Source organism: Mus pahari, chromosome 11 (genome assembly GCF_900095145.1).
Source record: "Mus pahari chromosome 11, PAHARI_EIJ_v1.1, whole genome shotgun sequence".
Lineage (NCBI taxonomy): Eukaryota > Metazoa > Chordata > Mammalia > Rodentia > Muridae > Mus > Mus pahari.
This window is the reverse complement of record NC_034600.1, coordinates 23,875,098-23,899,921: the sequence shown is the minus strand read 5'-3', so window position 1 is coordinate 23,899,921 and position 24,824 is coordinate 23,875,098. Positions and strand designations below refer to the sequence as shown.

At 45.1% G+C, this 24,824-nt stretch overlaps 1 protein-coding gene across 1 annotated transcript in view; it reads left to right on the top strand.

The window, feature by feature from the left end:
* The first annotated feature begins 658 nt into the window (after window positions 1–658).
* The window catches only part of Thbs4 (thrombospondin 4), a 42,892-nt gene continuing 18,726 nt past the window's right edge, over window positions 659–24,824 (top strand). Inside the window, exons 1-8 of the mRNA XM_021208840.2 lie at window positions 659–870; window positions 4,692–4,895; window positions 18,399–18,646; window positions 19,303–19,411; window positions 19,945–20,027; window positions 20,344–20,395; window positions 20,628–20,830; window positions 22,207–22,344. Coding sequence (XP_021064499.1) covers window positions 783–870; window positions 4,692–4,895; window positions 18,399–18,646; window positions 19,303–19,411; window positions 19,945–20,027; window positions 20,344–20,395; window positions 20,628–20,830; window positions 22,207–22,344 — 1,125 coding nt within the window. The 5' untranslated portion in view covers window positions 659–782. The remainder of the gene's footprint in view (window positions 871–4,691; window positions 4,896–18,398; window positions 18,647–19,302; window positions 19,412–19,944; window positions 20,028–20,343; window positions 20,396–20,627; window positions 20,831–22,206; window positions 22,345–24,824) is intronic.

Here is a 24,824-nt window from a genome sequence, read left to right as displayed (position 1 = left end):
ATCTCTGGCTAACTGTCTGCATGGATACCTTGAGATGTTTTTATTTCCAACATCCCCCCCCCAAAAAAAAAACCTTTCCACTTATCACTCTTTGTGTCTCAAAACTTGGTGGCAAACATATTCATCATTTCAATTAATCAAGGAAAGCTTGTAGAAATACACAAATCCTACTGCTCTCTGGACCACGGGAAGCAGAACTGTGGGGGGATTCAGCAGTCAAGACCAGTTGGGAAAGCAATCGGAGTCTTTAGAGACATGTCCAAGTGATGTTTCTCTAGAGAACATAAAAAGTAAGAGGGGAAAGAATAGAGGAGTTCAAGGCTAGGGGACCAGGAGAGGCCTCCTCCACTGTAGCCCTCTGCCCACCCTCTGCACCCTATCCTCTCTTTCGAATCCCTCCCTCCCTCAGCACACTCCTGTGTCCTCCCACCCCTTCCCACTGTCCACCTCATTCCATTCCGTCTGGTCTGCACACCAGCGTTTCCCTCGGTGGCCCACGCTCTCGGTTCCCGCTCTTCCTGGCAAATGGGGGATCCTGGCCAAGGGGGCCGCCCTGACTCGGTCCTCCCCCGCACCCTCCCCCCACCCCCCGGGCGGCTGGACCATAAAGCGCGGGCTGCGGCCGCTGCGGAGCCCAGCAGCCAGCGCCCCTCCGACGGCTGCACACTGCCCTGCCCGCCACCTGCGCGCTCACTGCCCAAGGCCAGCAAACAGCGCCCTACGCCGGCAAAGCCACGCCGACGCTGTCGCCTGCACAGCCCTCAGGGAGCAGAAGAGTCACCATGCAGGCCCCACGCGCGGCCGCCTTCCTCCTGCTGCACCTGGTCCTGCAGCCTTGGCAGCGGACGAGCGCCCAGGCCACACCCCAGGGTAAGTGGCTTCCCCTGGTTCCCTTTGCATCCAGCCCTCTGTCGCTGTCCTGAGATTACCTAAAGGGGCCAGTTTTGCACTGCTCTGCCTGGGCTCCTGTGGCCTAGTCATGCACCTCTCTGTTCCTCCAGGACCTGAATGGAAGTACATCGTTACTGAAAGTGATGAGGAAAGTCTAGAATTTTCTCCAATTCCATTACCCAAACACAGGACCAATTCCTTAAACTAGAATCTGGAGGGGTTGCAAATTTGTCTTCATCATTCACCGCAGAATGTACCACAGGGTCCTTGGTCCTCTGTCAGGGGATGAAATCCTAGTTGTCTACAGATCAGTGTCTGTCCCCTCCAGCCCCTTCTCTCAGGGAAGCCCTGGCACCAAGTGGCACCCGTGAGCAACGCTGCTTTGCTCCACCCGCCTTGCCTTCCGTGCCTCCATTCAAAGGCTAGCTCCCCCCTCCCCCGGGACTTAGTGTGGTTACTTGAGACTCTTTAGAAATTGATCTTTTTTTCTGTGAAGAGATTTAAAAAAAAAAAAAAAGATTTAATATTTGACAGGGAGTTGAAATAATTTTCAGGTAGAAAGCACTTAAGGTTAAGCAAAATTTCGTATAAAGACCACACAAGGAAGCAATTACTACAGCCAGGAAGGATCTCAGGGCTCGGCCAGGCTGTGAACATTGGCCTACCTCTTGAAACTGGGCACCCGGGTTGTTTTGTTTTGGACGAGAATGAGGAAAACCAGAAGCAGTACAGGGGGGAGAAAAAGGTTTCCTTCCCGAGGCTGAGCAAAGCATGCTGGACAGACAGTGTGTGCCCCCTTCATGCCACCACAGCGGCCACCCATCACACCCAACAGTCCAGAGGTTATTTTCTATTATATAATATTCTCTGTTATATAAATTCTTGACATTGGAGCACACAACGTAGTGGTGTAGGTTTGGATTGTGCTTCTTTAGACCTGACAGCAAAGACTTGCATTCGAGTGATGTAACCTAACTTATCCTGTTAACTTAGTTTCTGTAGACAATCTGATTAAGTCAAGTGTCTGGTAGATTCTTTTATAGAGTTATCCAGTTGGCAATCAGCAGCTCAACTGATTTAATTCACTTATCTCCTTCTCCCTCTGAGCCAGGCTAGCCCCGAGTGAGCAGGTATTCAATTGCCATGCTCATCGGTAGCAGTAATTTCACCTCTAACACTAGAGGCTCATTGCTCAGATCCTGGTACTTCTACCGAACTGTAATAGCATTAGGTAGCATCTTATTTCCTTCTTAAAACACTCTCTAAAGTCATTGCTCACTTACCCAAGCTCAGACTCTGGGGAGCAGCAAATGAATCCGACAAGGAGCCAGGCTGAACTGAAGCTCTCATGGAGAGCCAGCGAGATCACAGGCCCGATCGAAGCTGGAGCGGGCATGAAGCATCGGTTCAGAAGACAGTTCTCAGGCTCTGAATTTATGTCTGTCTCTTGGAGGTGCCTTATCTAGAACGGAGTTTTCAAGCAGAACACTTTATCCAACCTTATCCCCCATTGGTGGGAATGATACATTTTCCACTCTTTAGAAAGTATAAACCTGTTTTGTAGCTTGAGGATGTGGGGTACTAGAAGGATACGCGAGATGTTTTGCTTTTTAACTCGTTTGGTATTAAAATCACTGTTATGTGAGGGCTTCTGGGGGAAGAGTCAGCAGAGACCCAGTTTGGAAATAAGTTATCTGCTTAAAAAAGTACACATTCTCGAGTAACTACGGTTTTTCCTCTTTGCCTTAAAATTTTTATTCATTTTTTTAGTAGAAAGCAATACTTGTTCATTGTAAAAACAAAACCTAACCAGAATTGCCAGAAAATAAACCAAAGAAAAGCCTTATACAACCTAGAAATAGCTAGCTAATGTGAAGGTGTTATTGAATCAACTTTTGTTTCAAATCTTTGTCCAAACAAAGAAATCACTAAAGACAGCATGTTATACATACACATAACTTTGTAACTTTTTAAAACTTTATCATGAACATTTTTCTATATCTGTATGAATTTAACCACATTTCAAAAACATGGGCCAAAACTAATTTCATCTGTTGTGTAGTGTAGGACACTAAATTTGTCACTGGTATTCTGATACCACAGATTAGACATCCAGTTAGACAGTTGAAGTGGATGGCTTGGACTGGCACCAGCCGTTGCTTTAATGTAAAGTCTTTCTTCTCTTGGTATTTTCACAGCAAAGTCCTCAGCCCAGAGAGCTTCCATATTCCCAGTTTCTAGTTTCACCTAGTTCCTCTCATAGCTAAAGAATCTGTAGGTTCACAAGTGATGGTAAATATTGTACCTAAGTCTGTTATCTATCATTTCCTTCCAATACAGTTCTTTAAGTAGATTTGCTAGGACAAGAGGCATTGTGTTTCAGAGTCTTTGATACTGTTTTTTAAACGACCTTCAGGATGTTTATACTGATTTGACCTGAAGACATGGCACAGTAGTAGTGAGCCTGTCTACATGCATGAGGTCCTGGGTTCAATCCCCACTACTGGAAAAAGAGAGTTCTTACTAATTTAAATCTTACTGAGCAGAACATGTAAGAATACCTTGAACTCTCACCTGCAGTGTTAGGCATTACTATATTTTTATTTTTCCCAATTTGATAGAAAAATAGTGTTATTTAAGTTAGCAATTCTGTAATTACTAACTAAATGGGCATATGAACATTTACTTATATACCTGTTAGCCATTTGTGGTTCTTTTTCTGTAAACTGCCTATTTTTCTGTTAGGGTGCTTATCATCTTGCCAGTTTGTAAGAGCTCTCTGTTGGTCATCAGCGTCGTCACCCTTTTAGCAATCCGACTATTGTAGACAAGAGATAGCCATAGGTGGCTGAAGTTCCCGGCCAGCCAGGGAAGTGCTCAAGCGATATCTGTGTGCTTCAGTAAGCACATGTTGTAAGTATCATCAGTGTCACCACTCTCAACTTTGACAGTGGACGTTCAGTGGCCCCAGACCTACTTCCCAGGTCCGTGAGTCTTGGGAAAAACCACACACGTCACTTTGTTTCGCTTCCTTCATGGGATTTTTTTTTTTTTTTTTTTTTGGAAACAGAAATACTGGAAAACCCTACAGGCTCTCACAGAAGTGGCGAGTCATTTTTCTCTACTCTGTGTGACACCATATGCATGTGTGCTGCCTCTTTCCCTGTCGTATCATGGAACCAGAAGATGCATGTGGCTGTGGCCCCAACAGGCACCTAAAGGACCCCACAGTACAGTCCACTGCTTGAGGACATGAGAGACACTGAGCTGGTGGCTCTCATCCACCTCCGCCACCACCACTGCCACCACCCCCACCATCATCACCACCACCACCACCATCACCACCACCACCACCACCATCACCACCACCATCACCACTACCACCATCACCACCATCACCACTGCCACCACCCACCACCACCACCACTACCACCCTGCCCATTGTGCTTTAAGCTTTTAGGACTTTTCCTCGTGGACATTTTCAGAGCTCCTTGGTTCGGCCAAATCCAATTTTGTGTTTGCAAACCTAGAGTTCTCTTCAGGGCTATAGCAAGTCATAAATATTGTGCTGTATTTCTTCTGCTTCAAATGTCCAGCCACTGTTAAAGACAGGAAGAACTGGTGAATGTGTTGATGTGTGTGTGAGAGGGGAGGGATGGGGAGAGAGGGTAGCAAAATCAGCTCACACGGTTTTGTAGCTCATTGCCAAATGCTCCCCCGCCAATTAGCAACAACAACAACACAAAGGGTTTGCCCTAGGTTAGTCTTCAGTGACCACACACCTCCTTCTGTCTCTCTAGTCTTTGACCTTCTGCCGTCCTCCAGCCAGAGGCTGAACCCCAGTGCCCTGCAGCCAGTCCTGACAGATCCCACCCTGCGCGATCTCTATGTCATCTCTACCTTCAAGCTGCAGAGTAAAAGCTCAGCCACCATCTTTGGCCTCTACTCCTCAAGTGACAACAGCAAATACTTTGAATTCACTGTGATGGGACGGCTGAACAAAGGTAAGCCTGCCACGGAGGACCTGCTGCGGGGGCCTGCCGCGGGGGCCTGCTGGGGGATTTTCATGGAGGGCTCCTGGTCCGGGATCCAGGGTCTGCTTTCCATTGCTCGTTTCCTTTTGGATGCCATGTTTGTCTTACTAAACACTTACCTGTGTGAAGGTAGTTGAGAGAGAGAAATGAAGACTTGCTTATGGCCAATGTATCTTTCATTACCATATTACATGAGCAGTAGGTTTCACTATGGCATTAACATACATGCATGGAATGGGTTTTCATTGAATTTGCCACTACAGCATTGCTCGCTCTTGTCCCACTGGTTCCCATTTTTTTGTCCCAACCAGTCCTCCTTCTACTTCCGTGTTTCAAGGGGTTTGTTTGTTTGTTTGTTTGTTGTAAGCCAATGCATTTGATTGGAATCAGTTACAGCAGCACAAGTGATGGGATTATTTAGAGGACGCGTAACTGTCAGAGGTTACACCACTGAGGAGGTCGTCTCCTCCCACCCGCCAGCCGCCGTTAGATCTGACCACGCATAGATCCATGGGAAGCATTGGATCCTGATGATCCTATGGCAGAATATTGACAGGCCCAGTTCTGTGCAGATCTTGGTCAAGTAATCACAGTTACAGCTACTGAGAGTGTAGAAAACAGTGACCCTGCCGTGCCCCGCGATAGCATCCCACAACACTCCGCCCCTTCCTTTGAGTCTTGCGTTGTTTCTGTCCTCTCTTTCACTACAAGATGCCTTCTGACGTGGCTCCATCCTCATGTTATTCTGAACTCTGAAGCTAGTTCAGAAAGGAGGAGGCCAGGACGATTACACATTGCCTTTATCATCCTCAGCTATAGTCTGTGTAGATTATGTAGTTTAAACAGACATTTATTTCTCATAATTCTAGAGACTGGCAAGACTGCAGACTATGTCTAAATTCCTGGTAGGTGTGATGCTTGTCTTACACAGTAATCTTCTCATTGTATCTCCACAATGTGGAGGCAGTGTATGCTCTCTTATGTCTTTCCTTAAAACTGCACAAATCCTATAAAGAGGGGTCCACCCTCAGGACCCAGGCTCAACTCACTAACTCCCAAGGTCTCTCCTCCCAATGCTACCACACTGGGGATTAAGACTTCAGAGGATGAGTGTGAGACCACTTCCCTCCTCCCGTGTTCCCTCGGATGCCATGGCTGAGCTGATGTGACTCACAGCTTGGAGAGTGCTTTGCAGGACTTCCAGGAGGCCACACACCCCAAACAGCAGGGCAGAAGGCACAGCCCTCAGCCTGGTGAGCTTGAGCACATAGACTCTGACTGTTACCTGCCATCTGTTTGACTGTCAAAGGAAGTAACTCTCTGCACTGAGAAAGGGCTCCCAAAGAAAAAGGTCCTGGGTTTTCATCCTCCTCCCTCCCACTCATGCCCTGGGGACAACGCCTGTCCCTGTTTATTAAGGAATGGGACAGATACATATTTTCCTGCTTCATGCATTTCTAAAACAAGAGAGCCTGGGTTTTATGTCTATTTCAACTTGCTTTATAAAGCAGACCCTTCCTAGTGTTCCTGCAAGTCTCTTAGATGAATTCATACTCGAACCCTTAGATCTGCAGGCTCAGAGTGGAGGAGTCTTTGCTTGCACAGAATGGTAGAGTTTAAAACCAGAGAAGAATGGTCGTGACCCTTTCTTATCATCTCTTCTTGGCTCTTACACATCTCCTATGGGCTTTCTTGGTCTGTCCCTGGGTGAGTCTCAGATAACAGAGTCTGGGACACACTGAGCAGATAGTTCAGCCCTTCCTGCTCCTTTTCCCGACTCCCTTCCAAGCTGAGGGGTAACTTACCCCCAGCCCTGCCCCCCATGAGACAGCAGCCTCATTTTCCTCACATCTCTTGAATTAGTTGCTGAGATTTTAGCTACTTCAGATGCACTGGAAAGACTTGTGTTCCTGCTCAATTCAGCATAACAGCGAGAATGAAAAGCCGCTCCTAGCTTTTCTCACGCACTGGGTCTCACCCTCTGTACCCAAGGCGGTCTATGCAGACCATCGTGAACACAGGAAGCAATCTCGCCTGAACTGATTCTTCCCATTTATTCCTAAAGCCAAAGTCACCCTCGACCCATGGTGTGTGGGGAAATGAGGGAGGGGCTTGTTCCTGTTTCCCCCGAAGAGAAGCTAGCGATGCCGTGCAGCTATAAGTTCTAGATGCGCCATCTTTTACGGGAGAGATGAGATGGTTGAGTAAAACCTTCACTTTCTTGTTTTCCTGTGCTGGAGATTGAACCTAGGGTTTCATGTCTGATACAGGCAAGTACTATATCAGTAAACTGCATCCCCGACCCTCCTCTTATGGTTTAAATGTTAAATGTTCCTTAAAGCGCATGTGCTAAGGCTTTGTGCAACTGAAAGAATATTACATGGGGCTAAGGAAGTTGGGTCACTGAAGGGTGTACCCTTAAAGGGACATGAGGACCCTGGACTTCAGTCCCCCCCCCCATGTCTGTCATAAGATCATCAATTTTTACTCCTCCTCATATTCCACATCATGACGCTTGGCCCATGAACCTCTGCAGATGTGAGCCAACATAAACTTCCTTCTTTTAAGTTGCTGATCCCAGGCATTTTGTCATAGCAATGGAGAGCTAACCAACACACCGCCTCGTCCTCCAGCCTGTGGTGAAAAGATGTGATTCTTAGAAAAATATGAGCATCAAAGAGAGTTCTGAGAGATTCCAGAAATGAGAGTTCTCAGAGAGTAAAGAGAAGTTATATGACTATTAAAACTTGGAGAGTTGAATAATTCATGCTGAGTCTTTCTCTAGATAAACAGGGAACGTATACACACTTGCCATCAGTGCTGAATCCAAAGCTGTAGGAGGAGTGACAGCCATGATAAACTGCAGTGAAGGAGAATCAGTGACCTTCTGGGTCCAAGGAGAAGAGGTGGCGTGTGGTTAGGACTTCTTACTGAAGCATTTAATGGTAGTCTGACTGACTTAGTTTACAGAGCCATGAGAGTCATCTCCCTCCACAGCAGTTTTCAGGCATCCTTCAACTGACCAAGGCTCAGCTGGTCTCCCTTTAGTTAGTTTGCAGAAAAACAAAAACAAAAACAAAAAAACAATACAACACTCAGAAGCAACCCAAATGCATTTCTACTGACTAAACGGACCTGAGTAGGAAGGAAAGCCCACCTCTCCTATTAGCAGACCTGGGAGAGCATTCGATGGTGAAGATGATATTGGAGAATAGAATCAGGCCCTCTGATCTTAGAGAAACTCCTGGAATAGACTCAAGGATCCATGATGACCACAGAAGAGCCTGCCAGTGAGCTCTCTGCTTCGGTTCTCCCCATCTCTAAGTCACCACACTCACTGCCATTTCATTACTGCTCACGACACAGTCTCAGTCAGGGAACACCCAACCAAAGACCTGGAGTGTCTTCCATTCCAAAACGTATCAGGTGCAATTGCCTTACCTTCTCAGGTTCTGTAGCACAACTGTCAACAATGATTCCCAAATCACACTTCACTGTGGCCTTCTCGGCAGCCTGTGCTTCGGTTAGAAAGAACAGTCCTCTCTGGGCAAACTCATGCAGTGTTTCTTTCCCTGCCCCTTTGTACTCACCCACTGTTCTCCCCATCACACATCCTGCACCATCTTCGAATAGCAAAGCCCAGCACCATCTAATCTAATGAAGTGCCATCTAATCTCCATCTCTGCTTTCTTTATGTGACTTTATGCTTTCTAACCAAGAGAGGTACTAACTGTACTTAGCTTAGTACTTTCATTGTTTATAAGTCCCTTTAGTAGGCGATGAGCTCTTCCTCAGCAGAGACAAGACACCCCTTACCCTGCTTTTGTACAACCACAACACTATGTGGGGACTACAGCAGGGCCCCAAAGGAAACAGATTCCATGTGTGATAGTTGAATAACATAAACACTGACACATCATTTAGTGGAAATTATGGAATTATAGTGTCTGGTACTTGTAAATTGTTTGAAAGGAGTTTTTTTTTTTTTTTTTTTTTTTTTTTAATGAATCCATGTGGGAGAACTTTTGCAAACAAGAGGATATGAGTGGTGTTTCTGGTACAAATGACCTGTCAAATTCCTAGTGACACAGGTGGTATGATCTGTATACAAATGAATATTTTGCAGAAACCGTGTAGTTGGATATGTTTGAAGCCATTCTAGTATCTGGCATGGAGACAACTTTCTTGTTAACATCCCAGGTTTGAGTTCCAGTTAAAAATACTGCCAACTGGTCACCTTGAGTACATCTGTGAATCCGTCAGCACAGTTACCATCTCTACAGTGAGGGTGGTAATAGTCATCTCAGAGTGATCCCCATAATGTAAGTGTATAGCCTATGGGGTTCAGACAAAAGCCTCAGGTTCTTAAATAGTATAGAATGGATAGATGGATGGATGGATGGGTGGGTGGATGGATGGATGGGTGAATGGATGGATGGATGGATGATGGAAAGATGGATGGATAGATGAATGGATGATGGATGGGATGGATAGATCAATGGATGAATGGGACAGATGTCTGTTATTTAGCCATGTCTGTTTTGCTGGTAACTTTGCCTGTGAGAGAAAGACAATGGAAAGAATTGTTCCCCTGGTCTTCATTTGGTTGTCACCAAGACCAACTTGGTGGTGTTGAAATGAAGGGTACCCCAGGAAGTTGCCACCATGACTAGAGTCAGCCATACTCTTCAGACAAAGGATCAGAAGTATCCAGTGGCTCAGGGAAACAGTTCTGAATCCTCCAGGCTAAAGACCAGTATAAACTGGGTGAGGTAGAGGAGCTTTAGAAACCAGTGTTCTAGACCCAGTAAGAGTTCTAGACCCAGTAGTGTGTAGGAGGAAGAGGGAGGTCTCAAACTCAGGGTAAATGTGGCAGACTCATCACAATATGCCAATTGTCACAATACGCTGAGTGGAACCGGCCCAACACTCACTTTCCTCAAAACATGCCTGAGCTCAATTTTAACATGGTCACATGCAAAAGGTGCAAGATTTTAAAAGACCTTTCCAACAGCATAAAAATCAGAGTTAAAAAAGGCTAAAATGGAATTGAATTGATGTTGCTGATTTGCATGCTGGATATTAAAGGGGATATTTATGCTGTGTTTGAGAAAAGAAGGAGAAGAACTAAATAAGCCCACTGTCAGGAACACGCGATGATGCAATACTAGCAAATGTCTGAGGTTATCTGAAGTTGACTCTTGCTTCTGTCTTACCCACCAAAAGCAATGTTCTTCGAATGGTCAAGAAGGGTTAAAGGCAAACAAATAATACACAACAATAACATTGAACTGGACATGCTGGTGCATACCAACATTCTGTAAGCTGAGTCAGGAGGATCAAATGTTCAAAGCCAGCATGGGCTCTAGAGTGAGCCCAAGGCTAGCCTGGGCAATGTGGGCTATAGAGTGAGCCCAAGGCTAGCTGGGCAATTTAGTGAAACTCAGGTCTCAAACTCAAAAGTGAAAAAGAGGGCTGGAGATGTGGTTCAGTGGTGGATGCTTTCCTATCCTGTTCAACAGCCTGGGCTCAGTACTCAGCACCACCCACCAGCCAACCTACAAAGGTTCAAGGAAATGGAGGACCACTGCCTCAGTTGTGTGCCACTGATGGCCCCGCCAGTATCTAATACATAGTTCTAATCTGATGGTCACATAGACTAGCCCTGCTTAAACTAAATGAGTCAAAAAATAGAACTAAACTTCATGAATCTGGAAGAGACTGGAAGTAAGAGGTGCTGACAGGGATGAGAAGGGGGGGGGTGGTCAGGGGATGTGTGTGCACTTAGTCCAAACCAGAGTAACGCTACCATGAATAGACTTAGCTGTCCATGCCCAGGTGGATTATAGACTGGGGGATTTGGTAAAGAAAGGGATAGCACAGCCACTGTTGGAAACATTTGGAAGTCAAAGGAAACAGACTGGCACATGGTCTTCTTTCTGCAGAGAAGAAAAATAGATTCTGAAAGCCTCAGTATGCTGAACTTTAGATCAAACCCACAAAGTTTATATTATTTTTTTAAAGATTTATTTATGATATGTAAGTACACTGTTGCTGTCTTCAGATACTTTCTTCTTTGTTTATTATGTAAGTATACTGTCACTGTCTTCAGACACACCAGAAGGTGGCGTCAGATCCCATTACAGATGGTTGTGAGCCACCATGTGGTTGCTGGGATTTGAACTCAGGACTTCTGAAAGAGCAGTCAGTGCTCTTAACGGCTGAGCCATCTCTCCAGCCCCAAAGTTTATATTATTGGCATTATCACTACTATTACTATAATCATCATTATCATTCATTCATTCATTCATTCATGTATTTTAGAATCGCCTGGAAAATAAATCTGGGATTCCTAAACACAAAGCAGGGCTAATAAGAATAAGACACAGCGAGGTTTCTCTATTTACAACAATTTCCAAGATGAAAGCTCAAGTAGGTGCTGTGAGAATAACATATCCTGACTTCAGGGAAATCTCATAAAGCATCTCATTTGCCTTTCCAAATGATATAAACATGAATATGGCAGAAGACAACTAGGACTAGATCTGCTTTTAAATTTTCTTTCTTTCTTACTTTATGCATAGGGGCGTTTTGCTTGCATGCGTGTCTAGGTGCTATGTCTGTGCGCAGCGTGTGTGTCTGATACCCACAGAGGCAAGAAGGAGATGTGTTCTCTGGAACCAGTGTTACAGATGGTTGTGACCTGCCACTTGGGTGCTGGGGATCGAACCAGGTCTCTGGAAGAGCAGTCAGGGCTCTGACCCATCTAGTCCTCTAATTTTAAAAGGTCTTTAAGTCTGTAGTACCATGAATGAACATTTGGGGTAGGGCTTCTTGTAGCCTTCACTATCCAAGCCACATCCACACGACTGCTTTTCATCTTGGACGCTGTGAAACCAGAGCCTATCTCAAGAAGAGAAGCATCCGTTTAGGACACACGTGCACACACACACACACACACACACACACACACACACACAAACACACTTTTTTATTAAATCACATCCAAGTTGAAAGGTTAAAGGATAGAAAAATAAAGGAGCCAGGCAAAAGACAGGAGAGATGTGAAAGCCCTTAATGGAAATTGCTTGACATGGGGATCGGGCTAGACCTGTTCCAGCTCTGAAAAGCAGGATTTGAACCCATCAGTGGGACTCAGAGGAGGAGACAGATACTCGTCCTGTACTAGGAAAAGCGTGGCGAGATATCCCAAAGCTATGCCCATTTTTCTGAGAGTTAATGAGCTGCCTGTGGCCGGACCATGCTGGTGGCAACTGCACGTTTATCAAAGGGATTTGTGAAGAGCGCTATTAAGCTGATAACTTGTCCTGCTCATATTCTGAGATTGTGTAAAAGTTAGAAAAGCCCCCGGGGTGCTGAAGAAATGGCTTTGTGACTGTTCTTATAACACGACCTTTGGATTTTGTGCCCCTTACAGCTTCATCACTGAAAATATGTTGCGTACTATGATGACTCTCATAACTATTTAAAGTAACTCCCTCCTCAGATGCTGTGCATAATCGACGAGCCTCCCATTCACTAACTGTTCCTCTGCCTTCTCCCTCCATTCAGCCTCTGAAAACCTTACTTATGTGGAAACTGTTAGAAGAACACTTTGAAACAGGCTGCGTTTACCACAGTCACCCAGAGAGTTATTAGTGAGAAGCTATTTGATGATCTACTTTTGTATGGAGCTCCAGAGCATAGAAGTTACCATGACCCAGTCCATAGCCCATAAAAATGAATCAGCGAAGACAAAACAGAGTTCCGCCACAGAGGACATTGATAGCAAGGAGGCATTTTAAAAATGTATAATGACCCTAAAAAGATGACCCAAGTTTACAGTGATGGCTTTCATCTGAGACTTTAAAGTACTGAGAGTAAAGTCGCTTGCCATTACGCCTCCTTCCTGAACGCCTGCAGGCCAGTCACCCTCGACTCCACTTCCCAAGCAGACAAAATACTATCATTTCTAGGTTTTTAAAGCTGGCACCCTGCCTCATTACTTTAAAAGTCAGCATGCTATAACATTCTTACTCCAAGGTCCATTTCTTCAAAAGCACTTTTTTGAAAATTCCTTCCCAGTATAGCAGAACTTCGAATCCTCCTTACTAGAGTTTGATTCGGTGGTTTTGTTTTCCTATCAACCACAAAGATTGCCATCTAATTGGGTTCAGCAGTTTGGGTCCTGTGTCACCTGGTACACAGGTGAGCAAACGTAACTCTGGGCCATCAGATCAGGCCCCAGACTGTCAAGGACACAAACAGGCTAAGCTTAGAGAGAAAAGTCCTCCACAGTTTTAAAAAAAAATGGTGTGATTGTGGGTGACAATGTCAAGTAGCTGTACAGTTCTCTCCAGATACCAAGGGATGCGGAGGAAATAGCCCTGGCACAATGGAAAGAAACTGGGGTGATGATCAGTTGGGGCCTGTCCTGGGATAAGGAGTTTAGAATCAATCAGAAGCCACTAGGGCTCTTTTGGATGAATTCATCTGCTTACTCGTGTGCTTGCTTTCAAAAGGCAAGACCTGGACTGGAGAGATGGCTCAGAGATTAAGCGCACTTGGTTTTGCAGAGATTCTGGATCCGTTTCCCAACTGGCAGCTCACAACTGTCTATAGCTTAAGTTGGAGGATGCCCCCCTTCAGACCTCTGCCTGCACCAAGTGCAAAGGTATCGCACATAGCATACATTCGTGCAACTATATAAAACATTTATGCAACTATAAGTAAACACAAGGTAGTAAACAAATAAACAGGCGGGAACTGAACTGGAACAATCAATCCTATAGGACACTCCAGTCCTCCAGTCTCAAAGCTATACAAAAAGGATCGACGATGGGAGGGTGAGCCAGCGGTCAGGCAGAGGAACCCAGAGATGCAGCACATAGAGGCAGAGGCAATTGCCACGAAGGCGTCTGTAGGCATAAGCCGGCAGGATTAGTGGACCACCAAGCTGACTTGGGAACTGACTAAGCTGCAGCTGGAGAAACAGAACTGTACCCAGGGAACATTCCCCAGAGTGCTGACCTGGCAGAGGTGTGGTGTTCCAGGATCAGGGCCTGGCTTCCGGATCCGCGGAGCTCTGAGAAGAGGGAACACATGTGTTCTCTACTTCAGGGGAGCTCAGGACCCACCCGCCCAGCAGGTTACCAGGTCCCCCAGGACAGAACTCACGCTGCTTTAGGGTCTGTGAGACTGATGAGGACTGTGACATCTGAGGCCGCCTTCTGGGGTGGGCTAAGGGCTCAGAGAATATAATATAGAAGGATGGAGGCAGTCAAGTATGGAATTTGCCATAAAAGAGCAAAAATGAAAAAAAGAAAGCCATAAGAGAAATGAAAATCATTGGCTCAAGAATGAAGAACCGTAAATGTCAGAGCACTTGATAATTTTTCTAACAGACACTGTGAAAGTTTCCATGATCCTCCCTGCTCTGCCCTTGTTAAAGTCCTAGGCGCTTGAGGGAACGTGTCCTCTGGGAGACTTTGCTGCGAATGCACCAAAAAACACAAGACAGCTCTCCTTCAGGAGGGTCTAGGCACACGGGCAGGGTTTGTTGCATGGCCGAGGAGGGAGACATGTCACTCTGTAAGCTTTTATTCACGTGGAAAGTTTTCAGTGCAGTCATTTGGTTGTTCTTTGAAAGTTCATATTAACAGCATCTACTTCTCTGGGTACTGTTTATAAAACTTATCTCAGCTCTCCACTTATGAAAATAAACTATGACCCATGTGCTCTGCAAAGATCTGTTAAAAGTGGCTGTGTGCCTAAAAGATGTTTCCTTGGCAATCCTCAGAAAACTCAGTTTGGGGAAGGAAAATCTCAAGTATCTATTTTAGCTACGTGTCTTTCAGTGCATGTCTGTCTTCTTAATGTGTTAATCCAGGAAAGGGAAATTGTGGCTCTCACTAGAATGATGGCATACTGGCTAAAAGTGTGCATGACCTAATTCAAGTTTAATAGACAAGTGGTATTTTTATTGGCTTATAAAATGCCAGGTATTTGCAAACTGTTCTGAGCAGTGAAGTAATTGATGTTTCAAACAGTGAAAGGCTGCTTAGGTTTGCTTTTAACTTCTCCTTCTCTTAGTTACTGTATGTCTCCGCCTCCAGGCCCCGCAACCATTATTTTAGATTAATTCGCCACTCAGTTAGTAGTAAATAAAGGGGCAAAGATCCTATTTCATCCAGGACAAGAAATAAATCTTCATTTTCTTCTCAGAGGAAGTGGCTCACCATCTATAACTCCCCCAACTCAGGAGGAAAGAGAGAAGGCAGGGAGCAGAGGGGGAGCCTCCCCTTGTGTGTCTCTGCAGCCATCGTCCATCTTTTCCTGGCATGTCTATCCTTATCAGTGCTTCCAGAGACTTAGCCCTGAGCTGCTAGAGACCGTTCACATCTAACAAGTTTTCTTCTGGCAGGAAGCACATAGTGGTGACCACACTGACATAAGAAAAGTTCTGTCAGTCTCCCTCCGGGTATGTGTATGCCACAGAGCACGATGCCAGTACTGTCCCTGTCCTCACACAGTTGCCAAATGGAAAATCAAAGCTAGGGGCCCTGAGAGGAGGTGGGGAATGAACCTAGAAAGTGTAATTTGGGCAAAGCCTTAAAATATATCGTTTTCTTTGGCCACACTGCAACATACTAGTTTGTTGGCTCGCTGACCTCTGTGGCAACTCTGGCTTGGCACTTCCAGTTGGCTGAAGAGGCACCTAAGACACTTCAAGATACTTGCCACAAGTCACACAGATCGACAACATCAAAGACTTAAGTGTGTATATTAGCTTCCACTTTCTGGTTTTTAATATAAATGTGGTTGTGCGGTGTGTGTGTGTGTGTGTGTGTGTGTGTGTGTGTGTGTGTGCTGATGCTTGTGCGTGTGCCTGTGCACACATGCACACACCACAGCATGGGTCCTGACGATTGAACTCACGTCAGGCTTGAGAGCATGTGCCTTCCCCAGCTGAAGCATCCATTTTATTTTTATATATACGTAATGGACATTTCATGTAGAAAGTTTAGGCACTAAAGATGAGCGAAAAGGAAAAAAATATTCATGAAACACTCAGAAATTATTCAACTAGGCTTGACAATTTTCTCTACAATGCATATGTATGTATGTGTATATATATGTGTGTGTGTGTATACACACACCCACACTTGTATATATGCGTGCACATATATACAAATTTTCTGAATGAAGATGTTCTTACAACTTCCTTTTGGTTTTCATTGAATAGAATATCAAGATTTTTTTCTATTCTTTTTATATGAAACCATTTTAATTTTTAAAAAGATTTATTTTTATTTTGTGTGGGTGAGTGTTCATCTGCATGTATGTGTATACTATATGCATGCCTGGGTGAACACAAAGTCAAGAAAATGGCATTGAATCCCTGAACTTGAGTTACAGAGAGTTGTGAATTGTCATGTAGGTACTGGGAGCAAAAACTGGGTGTTTCTAACTGCTGGGCCATCTGGATCTGTCTGTCCCTGGATCTGTGTCACAGGACTTGCCTTACGATTGTGCTTTTATTTAAGGGACCCAGCTTTTTCAAACACACCTGCTGCACAGAGTGTTTACTAACAAAAGCATCTTTAAATGAACATTTTTAAACATTTTTACTACACTTCATCATTTGTCATGTGTGCTCATACATGCAGATCAGCTGTGCTTATCAAAAGTAGAGAATAATTTCAACAGCTGGTTTTCGACTTTGACCACGTGGGTCATTAGTCTTGGCAACAAGAGTGCACAGCCTATGTTGTGGTTGTGTAGCTTTGTGGTTTTGTGGGAGTCCTAACGATGGGAGCAGGAGCTGTTTCTGATGCTTGTATCTGTTTTGGAGATCCCTGCTCTCCTACTGGGTTGCCTCCTCCAGCCTTAGTGTGAAGGGATGTGTCCAGTCTTGTTGCAACTTGATATGTCGGGCTTGCTTGATATCCATGGGAGGCCTGCCCTTTTCTGAAGGGAAATGGATAAGGAGTGGATGGGGTTTGGGGAGGTTATGGGAGAAAGACTGGGGAAAATGTAATATATGAGAGAATAAATTAATAATAAAAAAGAATGTATATCCATTGAGCCACTCTATGGCCCTGAAATGAACATTCTTTTCTTTTAAAAAAAACTTTTACTTTATTTAATTTTAGCTCTGTGTGTGTGTGTGTGTGTCTGTCTGTCTGTCTGTCTGTCTGTCTTTCTGTCTTAGGTAGGGTTTTACTGCTACGAATAGACACCACAACCAAGACAAGTCTTATAAAGGATAACATTTAATCAGGGCTGGCTTACAGGTTCAGAGCTTCAGTCCCTCATCATCAAGGTGGGAATGTGGCAATATCCAGGCAAACATGGTGCAAGAAGAGCTGAGAGTTACACCTCTTGTTCTGCAGAAATCTGGGAGAAGACTGGCCTCCAGGGAGCTAGGATGAAGGTCTTAAAGCCCATGCCCACAGTGACACACCTACTTCAACAGGGCCACACCTACTAATAGTGCCAGTCCTCAGGCCAAGCATCTACAAACCATCACACTCTCTGTCTCTTTTTCTCTGTCTGTCTGTCTGTCTCTGTCTCCATCTCCCTCTTCCCCTTCCCTCCCTCTCCCCCTCCTCCGTGTGTGTGTGTCTGTCTGTCTGTCTGTCTGAAAGTGTCTTAGCAGGTTCATCAAAACCTTGGAAACATATCATTTTAGTCTTTCTAGCAAAACCCAGCCATAGGGTGCCACCCCCAAACTTTCGGGACCAGGTCCTAACTCAGGTCCTGATATACTTAGGACAGCGATGGGGTCAAAATCAAGGCTGATTCCCATGAGTCTTTAGTTGGTGCATAGAATAAGGAAGAGGGCTTTGCATTCGGGAACAGACAATAAGGTCCTGTCCGTAGTCTGTTTGCTAGACTGTTGGAGATGGATTGCTGAAGGACAGCGCTACATCTAAAACATGATGTGAAATATGCATACAAGGATCTAGCTGTGCTCTGGAACGCAGCACACTGAGGCTGTGACTTCAGTCCTGCCCTCACGATGACCTGAGCAGGCTCCTTGCCAAAGCTTAGTTTCATAAGGCTGGCCTATAAAATTAAAGCAACCGAGAACAGTATTCACTGTCCTGAAGTCCTCAGAGGTACTTGTGCTTGGTGAGTTAATAAATCTATGCCTTTAGCAATGTACATAAACTTTATCTGACTTTCTGGTGGGGAAAGACTCTCTTTATTCATTAAAGTTTACTGTGTATCTTTGGATTTGCTAGCTTTCTGTGTTTTTCCATTCTCACGAAATGTCCTCAGGAGAAAGGTAGGTCACTGACAGTGCCGCACCATGCCAAGGACCTCGCACACAAAAATTGGTAAATCTGTATTTGTGGTCACAACCTACGTTCTCCCCAGTGGCCCAGCCCTGTGAGTTGAAGGCCACTCTGCCCAGGACCATGTCCCTTGGTCTCACTGTGGTCTTTGCTTTGCATTTGGCTGCAGCCATCCTCCGCTACCTGAAGAACGACGGGAAGATCCATCTGGTGGTGTTCAACAACTTGCAGCTGGCAGATGGGAGGCGCCACAGGGTTCTCCTGAGACTGAGCAATTTGCAGAGAGGGGCTGGCTCTGTAGAACTCTACCTGGACTGTGCTCAGGTGGACTCGGTGCACAACCTCCCTGCAGCCTTTTCTGGCCTCACCCAGAACCCAGAGTCCATTGAATTGAGGACGTTCCAGAGGAAGCCCCAGGTAGGAACCCGTGAACAGTTCTGCAAGGTGGAAAATGGGCTTCTGTGGCCCGAAGTTTCAAGGTCTGTGCTGAGGGAAGCGTGGTAGCTCATCCCTGTTGGACCAGCACTACGTATCAGAGTCACCTGGAGAATTGCAAAACATGTGTTAGATAACTCCCCTCAAGACAAGTTAAATCGGAATCTCAGGATCTGGTGCTGAGGCAGCAATTTTTTTTTTAATTCACATTTAATCTGAAGTCGAAATTGAGGACTTCTGTTGCAGGTGAAATAAGTAAACTCTTTGGAGGTGACTTTTCAAACAGTTGTTCAGTTTAAAAGGAGTAGCTAAAATTAAGCAAATTATCTTTGTCTGACAGGATTGTGTATATTGTCTCCTCTTATAATGTTATTAGTTATTATTTTCATGCAGATAACAAAGAATGTCACAGAACTTCCATTGGTTGAGAAGCATAAGAAACAATATCTTTCTTCACAGATATTGGCAAAGCATTCACTAACAAAGATGAGCTTAATAATAGCTTTGTTCAATGCAGCCTCAAAAAAGGGGGGAGGGGGGAATCCCATCAACTCTTGTCTTCTGTGTCATGCCGTGTTGGTGAGATTTTTTAATTGTCCTATCAGCAAACTTATGCAAGCAATTTTCTTTCCTCTCAGGACTTCCTGGAAGAGCTGAAGCTGGTGGTGCGGGGCTCGCTGTTCCAGGTGGCCAGCCTCCAAGACTGCTTCCTGCAACAGAGTGAGCCTCTGGCTGCCACAAGCACAGGTGGGCGCCCCTGGGCAGCGGCACACTCTCCTCAACATGGACACTTGTCCAGAGGCTGGTCCCCTAGCCCAGATATGTCCTGGCAGCACGGCAGCCCCTGTGAATGTCTGCACAAATCAGGCTCCTGGACAAAGTCCAGGCCAAGTAATCTTTTCACTGCCCTTTTAATTTTATAACTCACAGATATGGACCAACTAAACGACAGCATCAGGAGCAGTATTTTGTTCGATGAATTAAATAAATTACCTAAATTGAATTCAGATATCCTAGATTTCAAATAATCTTGTCATAGCAATTATTTGAGGAGTCAGTTGATTTTAAATCTACTTAGAAATGACTGTCATCAACCAGACACCGAGGTGCATGCCTCTAATTCCTAGCACTCATGAGGCTGGGGCAGGAGGATTGCCAGTTTGATACCAGGGATGTAACTTAATGGTAGAGTACTTTGCAGAACATGCACACGGCCCTTGATCCCTAGGTCTGCCAAGTGACACTGGCTGAACACTCCTTCCCTTTGTCTGTTCCTACAGGAGACTTTAATCGACAGTTCTTGGGTCAAATGACACAACTGAACCAGCTCCTTGGAGAGGTGAAAGATCTTCTGAGGCAGCAGGTGAGGAACAACGCCTGACCACCAGCACTGTGAGACCAGCGTTCTGTGCTGGTGGGCAGAGTGGCCGGCTCACACAGGCAGGGAAGGACTTAGCCCTGAGCCACACCCCACAGTGTTCCACACAGCCCACCTGCCCCAGGGCTCCATCCAAAGATCGCGCTTGTAGTAAGCCTCCACAGCCAAGGCAGTGGGAGAGCCATCATAGGCTCCTGGCAGGCTGTAGAAACCTTCCTGTAGAAACCTTCCTTGGGCAGCCTTCCAGGGGTACTTTCTGGGTTGTAGCAAGTATCCCTTCGCAATGTCTTCTATTTCTCAGGTCAAGGAAACATCATTTCTGCGAAACACAATTGCTGAATGCCAGGCTTGTGGTAAGTGCTTCTGTGGTGACCAGCTCATCCTGAGTGGGGCAATGCAGGCTAACTGAAGAGCTGAGGGGAGGCCACGTGATCTGAGGTGAGGTCACATGATGGCCACCTCTGGTAGTTCTGCGCAAGAGTTGATGGGAAGGGGCAAATTCATTGGGAAGCCACATTTCATTTTGTATCCTACACATTCCACATGCGTTATAAACCTATGGGTTTTTCTGGTCTTATTTCCTAGGTCCTCTCAGTTTTCAGTCCCCAACTCCAAACACACTGGTGCCCATAGCTCCTCCAGCACCCCCAACTCGCCCAACACGCCACTGTGACTCCAGCCCTTGTTTCCGAGGTGTCCGATGTACAGACACCAGGGATGGCTTCCAATGTGGACCCTGCCCAGATGGTTACACGGGAAACGGGATCACCTGCTCTGACGTGGATGAGGTAATGCTCAGGGGGACAGAGTCGGGGCCCTCCGGGTTTCTCCCTTGCCACTGTGGACCAAGAAGCCCTACTGTGTGTTAGGGACCCCCTGAGTTGTCCTCCAGGCTCCAGAGAACTGCATCCTTAATGATGTCCCTGGGACACATTGAGCAGCAGCAGCAGGAAGCCTTCATGCACAGCTGCAGCCATGCCTGTCACTTTTCTGTGTTCCCAGGTGTTTTACTTGACTAGGTCACTACGTTGCTGTACGGTCCACTTTCCACTCCAATATCTTTGTTGATTATTTCTCTAAAGCGACATATACTAGAAACCTGCACAAATGGAACGTAAGGGTTAGGGTCTTTGTTCCAGAAGTTGTGGTAGCTTTCTTTGGGCTTCATAAAACCAAGGAGCAGAGGGACTCTCACGCCAGGCGGGTCTGTTAGGGAGGCCTGAGAGTAGCCGAAGCACCCAAGGATGGAGCCCATGAGAGCATGCCGGCTGAACAGCCAGCAGGCAGAGCTTCAGACAGAAACCAGCAGGACCCGTCGTCATCTGTTCCGAGTTTGGTCACACAACAATGCCCAAAGCTGGTAGCAAAGCTGGCCCCAAAATGTGCCTTCCCTGTACCAACAAGAAGGCAGCTGAAAGAAGAGAGATGATGTCTCTCCTAGGGCCCTGAAGGCTAATGGCTGCTCAGCTGACCCCCCAACTCCTGCAACCCCCAACTCCTGCTAATGCGAAGTTAGGCTGGTCTCTAGGAAATGTTCAGCTGAAGAATATAGATCCTGCACACGTTCCACAGAACTGTATCTGGTTTTTATCTGTGAGCTGGAATTTTCCTCCTTTTTGAAAGGGCAGTAAGAGCTCATGTTTTTTACATTAGTTAACTTTTTTTTTTTTAAATAGATAACAGAACCAGCTTGTAGGCTCTTTTAGGTGGCCTTGGAATAGGCACGACCTGGGCAGGGCTAAGAGGCAGGCTCTCCCTAAAGGACCCTGTCTAATGGTAGAAACTCCTGGCTTGCCTCAGTTTCCATGCAAGCTCACAGATGCTCAGGGTGTCGTCTAAAAGCCCCCTGATGATTGACACAGGCCTTTCTGGGGAATGTTAGCATGCTGGGGAGCTTGCCATACCCAGATGGAGACTGGTTTATGTTAAAGATCAATTTAATGTTGATACAGCATCATCTGTAACATAGTGAACAACTCCCAGGCAACCCAAACTGGGTGAATCAGAGGCTCAACGGGTAACTATGAAATCAGACAGTTTACTTTCCTTTTGTCAGTTTTACCCACAGAATATAAAGAAGTAAGTAAGTGTGTGCAAGTAGACTATGGAAAGTTCCAAGTTATTTCCCCCAAAGAGCTAAAGACGGAACACTTTCTCTCCCCAGTGCAAATACCATCCCTGCTATCCAGGTGTGCGCTGTGTGAATTTGGCTCCGGGTTTCAGATGTGACGCCTGTCCAGTAGGCTTCACGGGGCCCATGGTGCAGGGTGTCGGGATCAACTTTGCTAAAACAAATAAGCAGGTGAGCAGAAATGGTCATTTTTTTATTTATTTTTCATTATCAAACAGTTCCCCGGCTTCTCAGCATAACCTCCACCACTGTGAGCAGCCGGTGCCTTGTGAAATATTGTGGTATATGGTGAGCCAACAGGGAAGGGTTGTTTTGGTTTTTTAGCTCCTTTCTGAGAGCATATGCCCATAAAGTCTAGAAAGAAGAAGTTGTTAAAGTTTGGGTAATAGAGTATTTTTGAGAAAGCAGTCAATGCAGAATAGAGGATGCACAGAATGATTTCAGACCTGCTTGGTTGATAGCCTTTGGACATCTTGTCCTGCAGAATAAATTGAGAATCTGAGAGGCAAATAAAAAGCTTGGGGAAATTAGATCACTTTATAGAGCCGTTGTTGCCAGTCAGAAGCTGCTCTAAGAAGAGAAGGTTTGAAGGGGTGAGATAATCCCCCTGAGGAAGCCTACCCATCCTCTTCTATAAGCTGTAAATTGCCAGAAAGCATCTCAGTACAGCATGACGGCTTCCATTTATCTCCAAGTGCACAATATCTGGTCATTATTTAACTGACTGACTGTGAAATGCTTTTTGATGTTTTCAGCCCTTAAAAATGGTTGGTCTATAAATATATTTTACTACCTCAGAGAAATGATTGGCTCTAAAGAAGGGCAAGGGGTCATTATTTCCTTGCTGCTTATCAAAGGATTCTGGAGGGCATCATTTTTTTCAGGCTAGAAAAAGAAAGCAAACTGGACGAAGGATTGACAAGGAGCTACTAGGATAATGAGCTAAGTTTTTCTTCTCTTGTAAGGACAAACTCTCTCAGACTAAACCAAGGAAGATAGCAAAATGCCATATAAAATGCTTGACATAAGCTACTAAGGGACACTTCCTATTGGGTACAAATCCATGTATGTTAAATATATGTATGAATATATATGGATTCCAAACCCCAATTGTGTGTTATATATGTGTGAATGAAGGAGTCACTTCGCTAAAACTTTATGATAAATTTTAATGAATTGCCAAGTTCAGTAGAAATCAAAGAAAGTATTATTTCTAGGGCTATAAGGGATATCAGTGCCATGCCAGCACAGGACATCAGGAGCAAGGGCTTTCAATGTGTACATGAAGGCAGTGGATATGAGAGTTAGGAGACCTAGTATGTGTGTGTGTGTGTCCTATGTAAAGCCAGGATCCTCAGAGAACATCCCTTTCCACAACACAGAGATGGAAAACGCATCAGTAGCTCAGAGGAGCAAGAGTCTGACTCTGGTTTGTCTACCACGCAGCACAGAGCCAAGTTCACACCATTGAGCTATAAACTCCAAGTCTGTGTTATCAGTAAAACGTACCTATTTGCATAAAACCTTTCAGAAAGAGTTACACTGCAGAGCCAAAGCCAATCAGATATACCAGTGTGTGCAGATGCCCGCAACCAGGCCCCTCAATGCTCACAGGCAAAATCGGGGCTACTGTGAAGAAACTGTAATAAGGAAACTTGATAAACATCAACTGCCTGTAAAAGGGTCAGTGCTGGGGTTAAAGTAAAGGGTGCTGTTAGGAAAAATAGACAAGTATGAAAAGTATCTAAATAAAACTAGGATTGGTGCATTCGCATGGTTTCAAGGCTGACCACTTTGCACAACCAACAATAGGCTTCGACCTGGGAGAAGCTAAGTCCCTCCCCCTGGCGCCTTGTCTAGGGGTGGGACGCCATGAAAAATTTTCCCTACCATGTTAATATATCCATCGATACTGCTGTTGTTCTGGTCTAATTTATACAGCCATTTTAGGAGAGACTGTTTCCACAGAAGACTCCCTAGCACTCTGGCTCTTGGAAGATTTCCATCCCCTCCTCTCAAACATTCTCAGAGCCACACATGTAGGAGTCATTTATGTGTATTTGTGCATATACATACATGTATGTGCATGTAACAAATATTTTAAAAGAGGCTATTAGCTTGAACACAGTGGAGCATGGAAAGTGTTCAAGGAGCGTGCTTTATAGGGGCTGAGGGGGGAGAAGTGATGTGATTCTATTTAAATTAAAAACATTTTTAAAAAAATCCTTCTTTTAAAGAAAGGAAAAAGAATATTATCAATTAAAAGTACAAGCACTGAATTTAATAGCTCAGTATGAGAATGTCGCAATGGATCACATCATTATGTATAATTAATATATGATAATAAAAACCGTTTTTAAAAACACAGTCAATGGGTGAAACAGATAAGACACAGCTAGCTGGAGATTCATCAGCTGAGAAGGGATTTGAAGACCACCTCCTAGAATTTAGCAAAAATACACAAACAAGATGGAGGGCAAGGACTGAAAGAAACATGTGAGAGCATTCATGATTTATCTGACGGTGGATCCAAAGAAGGACTAGAAATAATGAAATTTAGTTCTAGAATTTTCTATAACTAAAGAAACATAGGAATCCTCAGAGGTGAGAGGGGAATCCTCAGAGGTGAGAGGGGAATCCTCAGAGGTGAG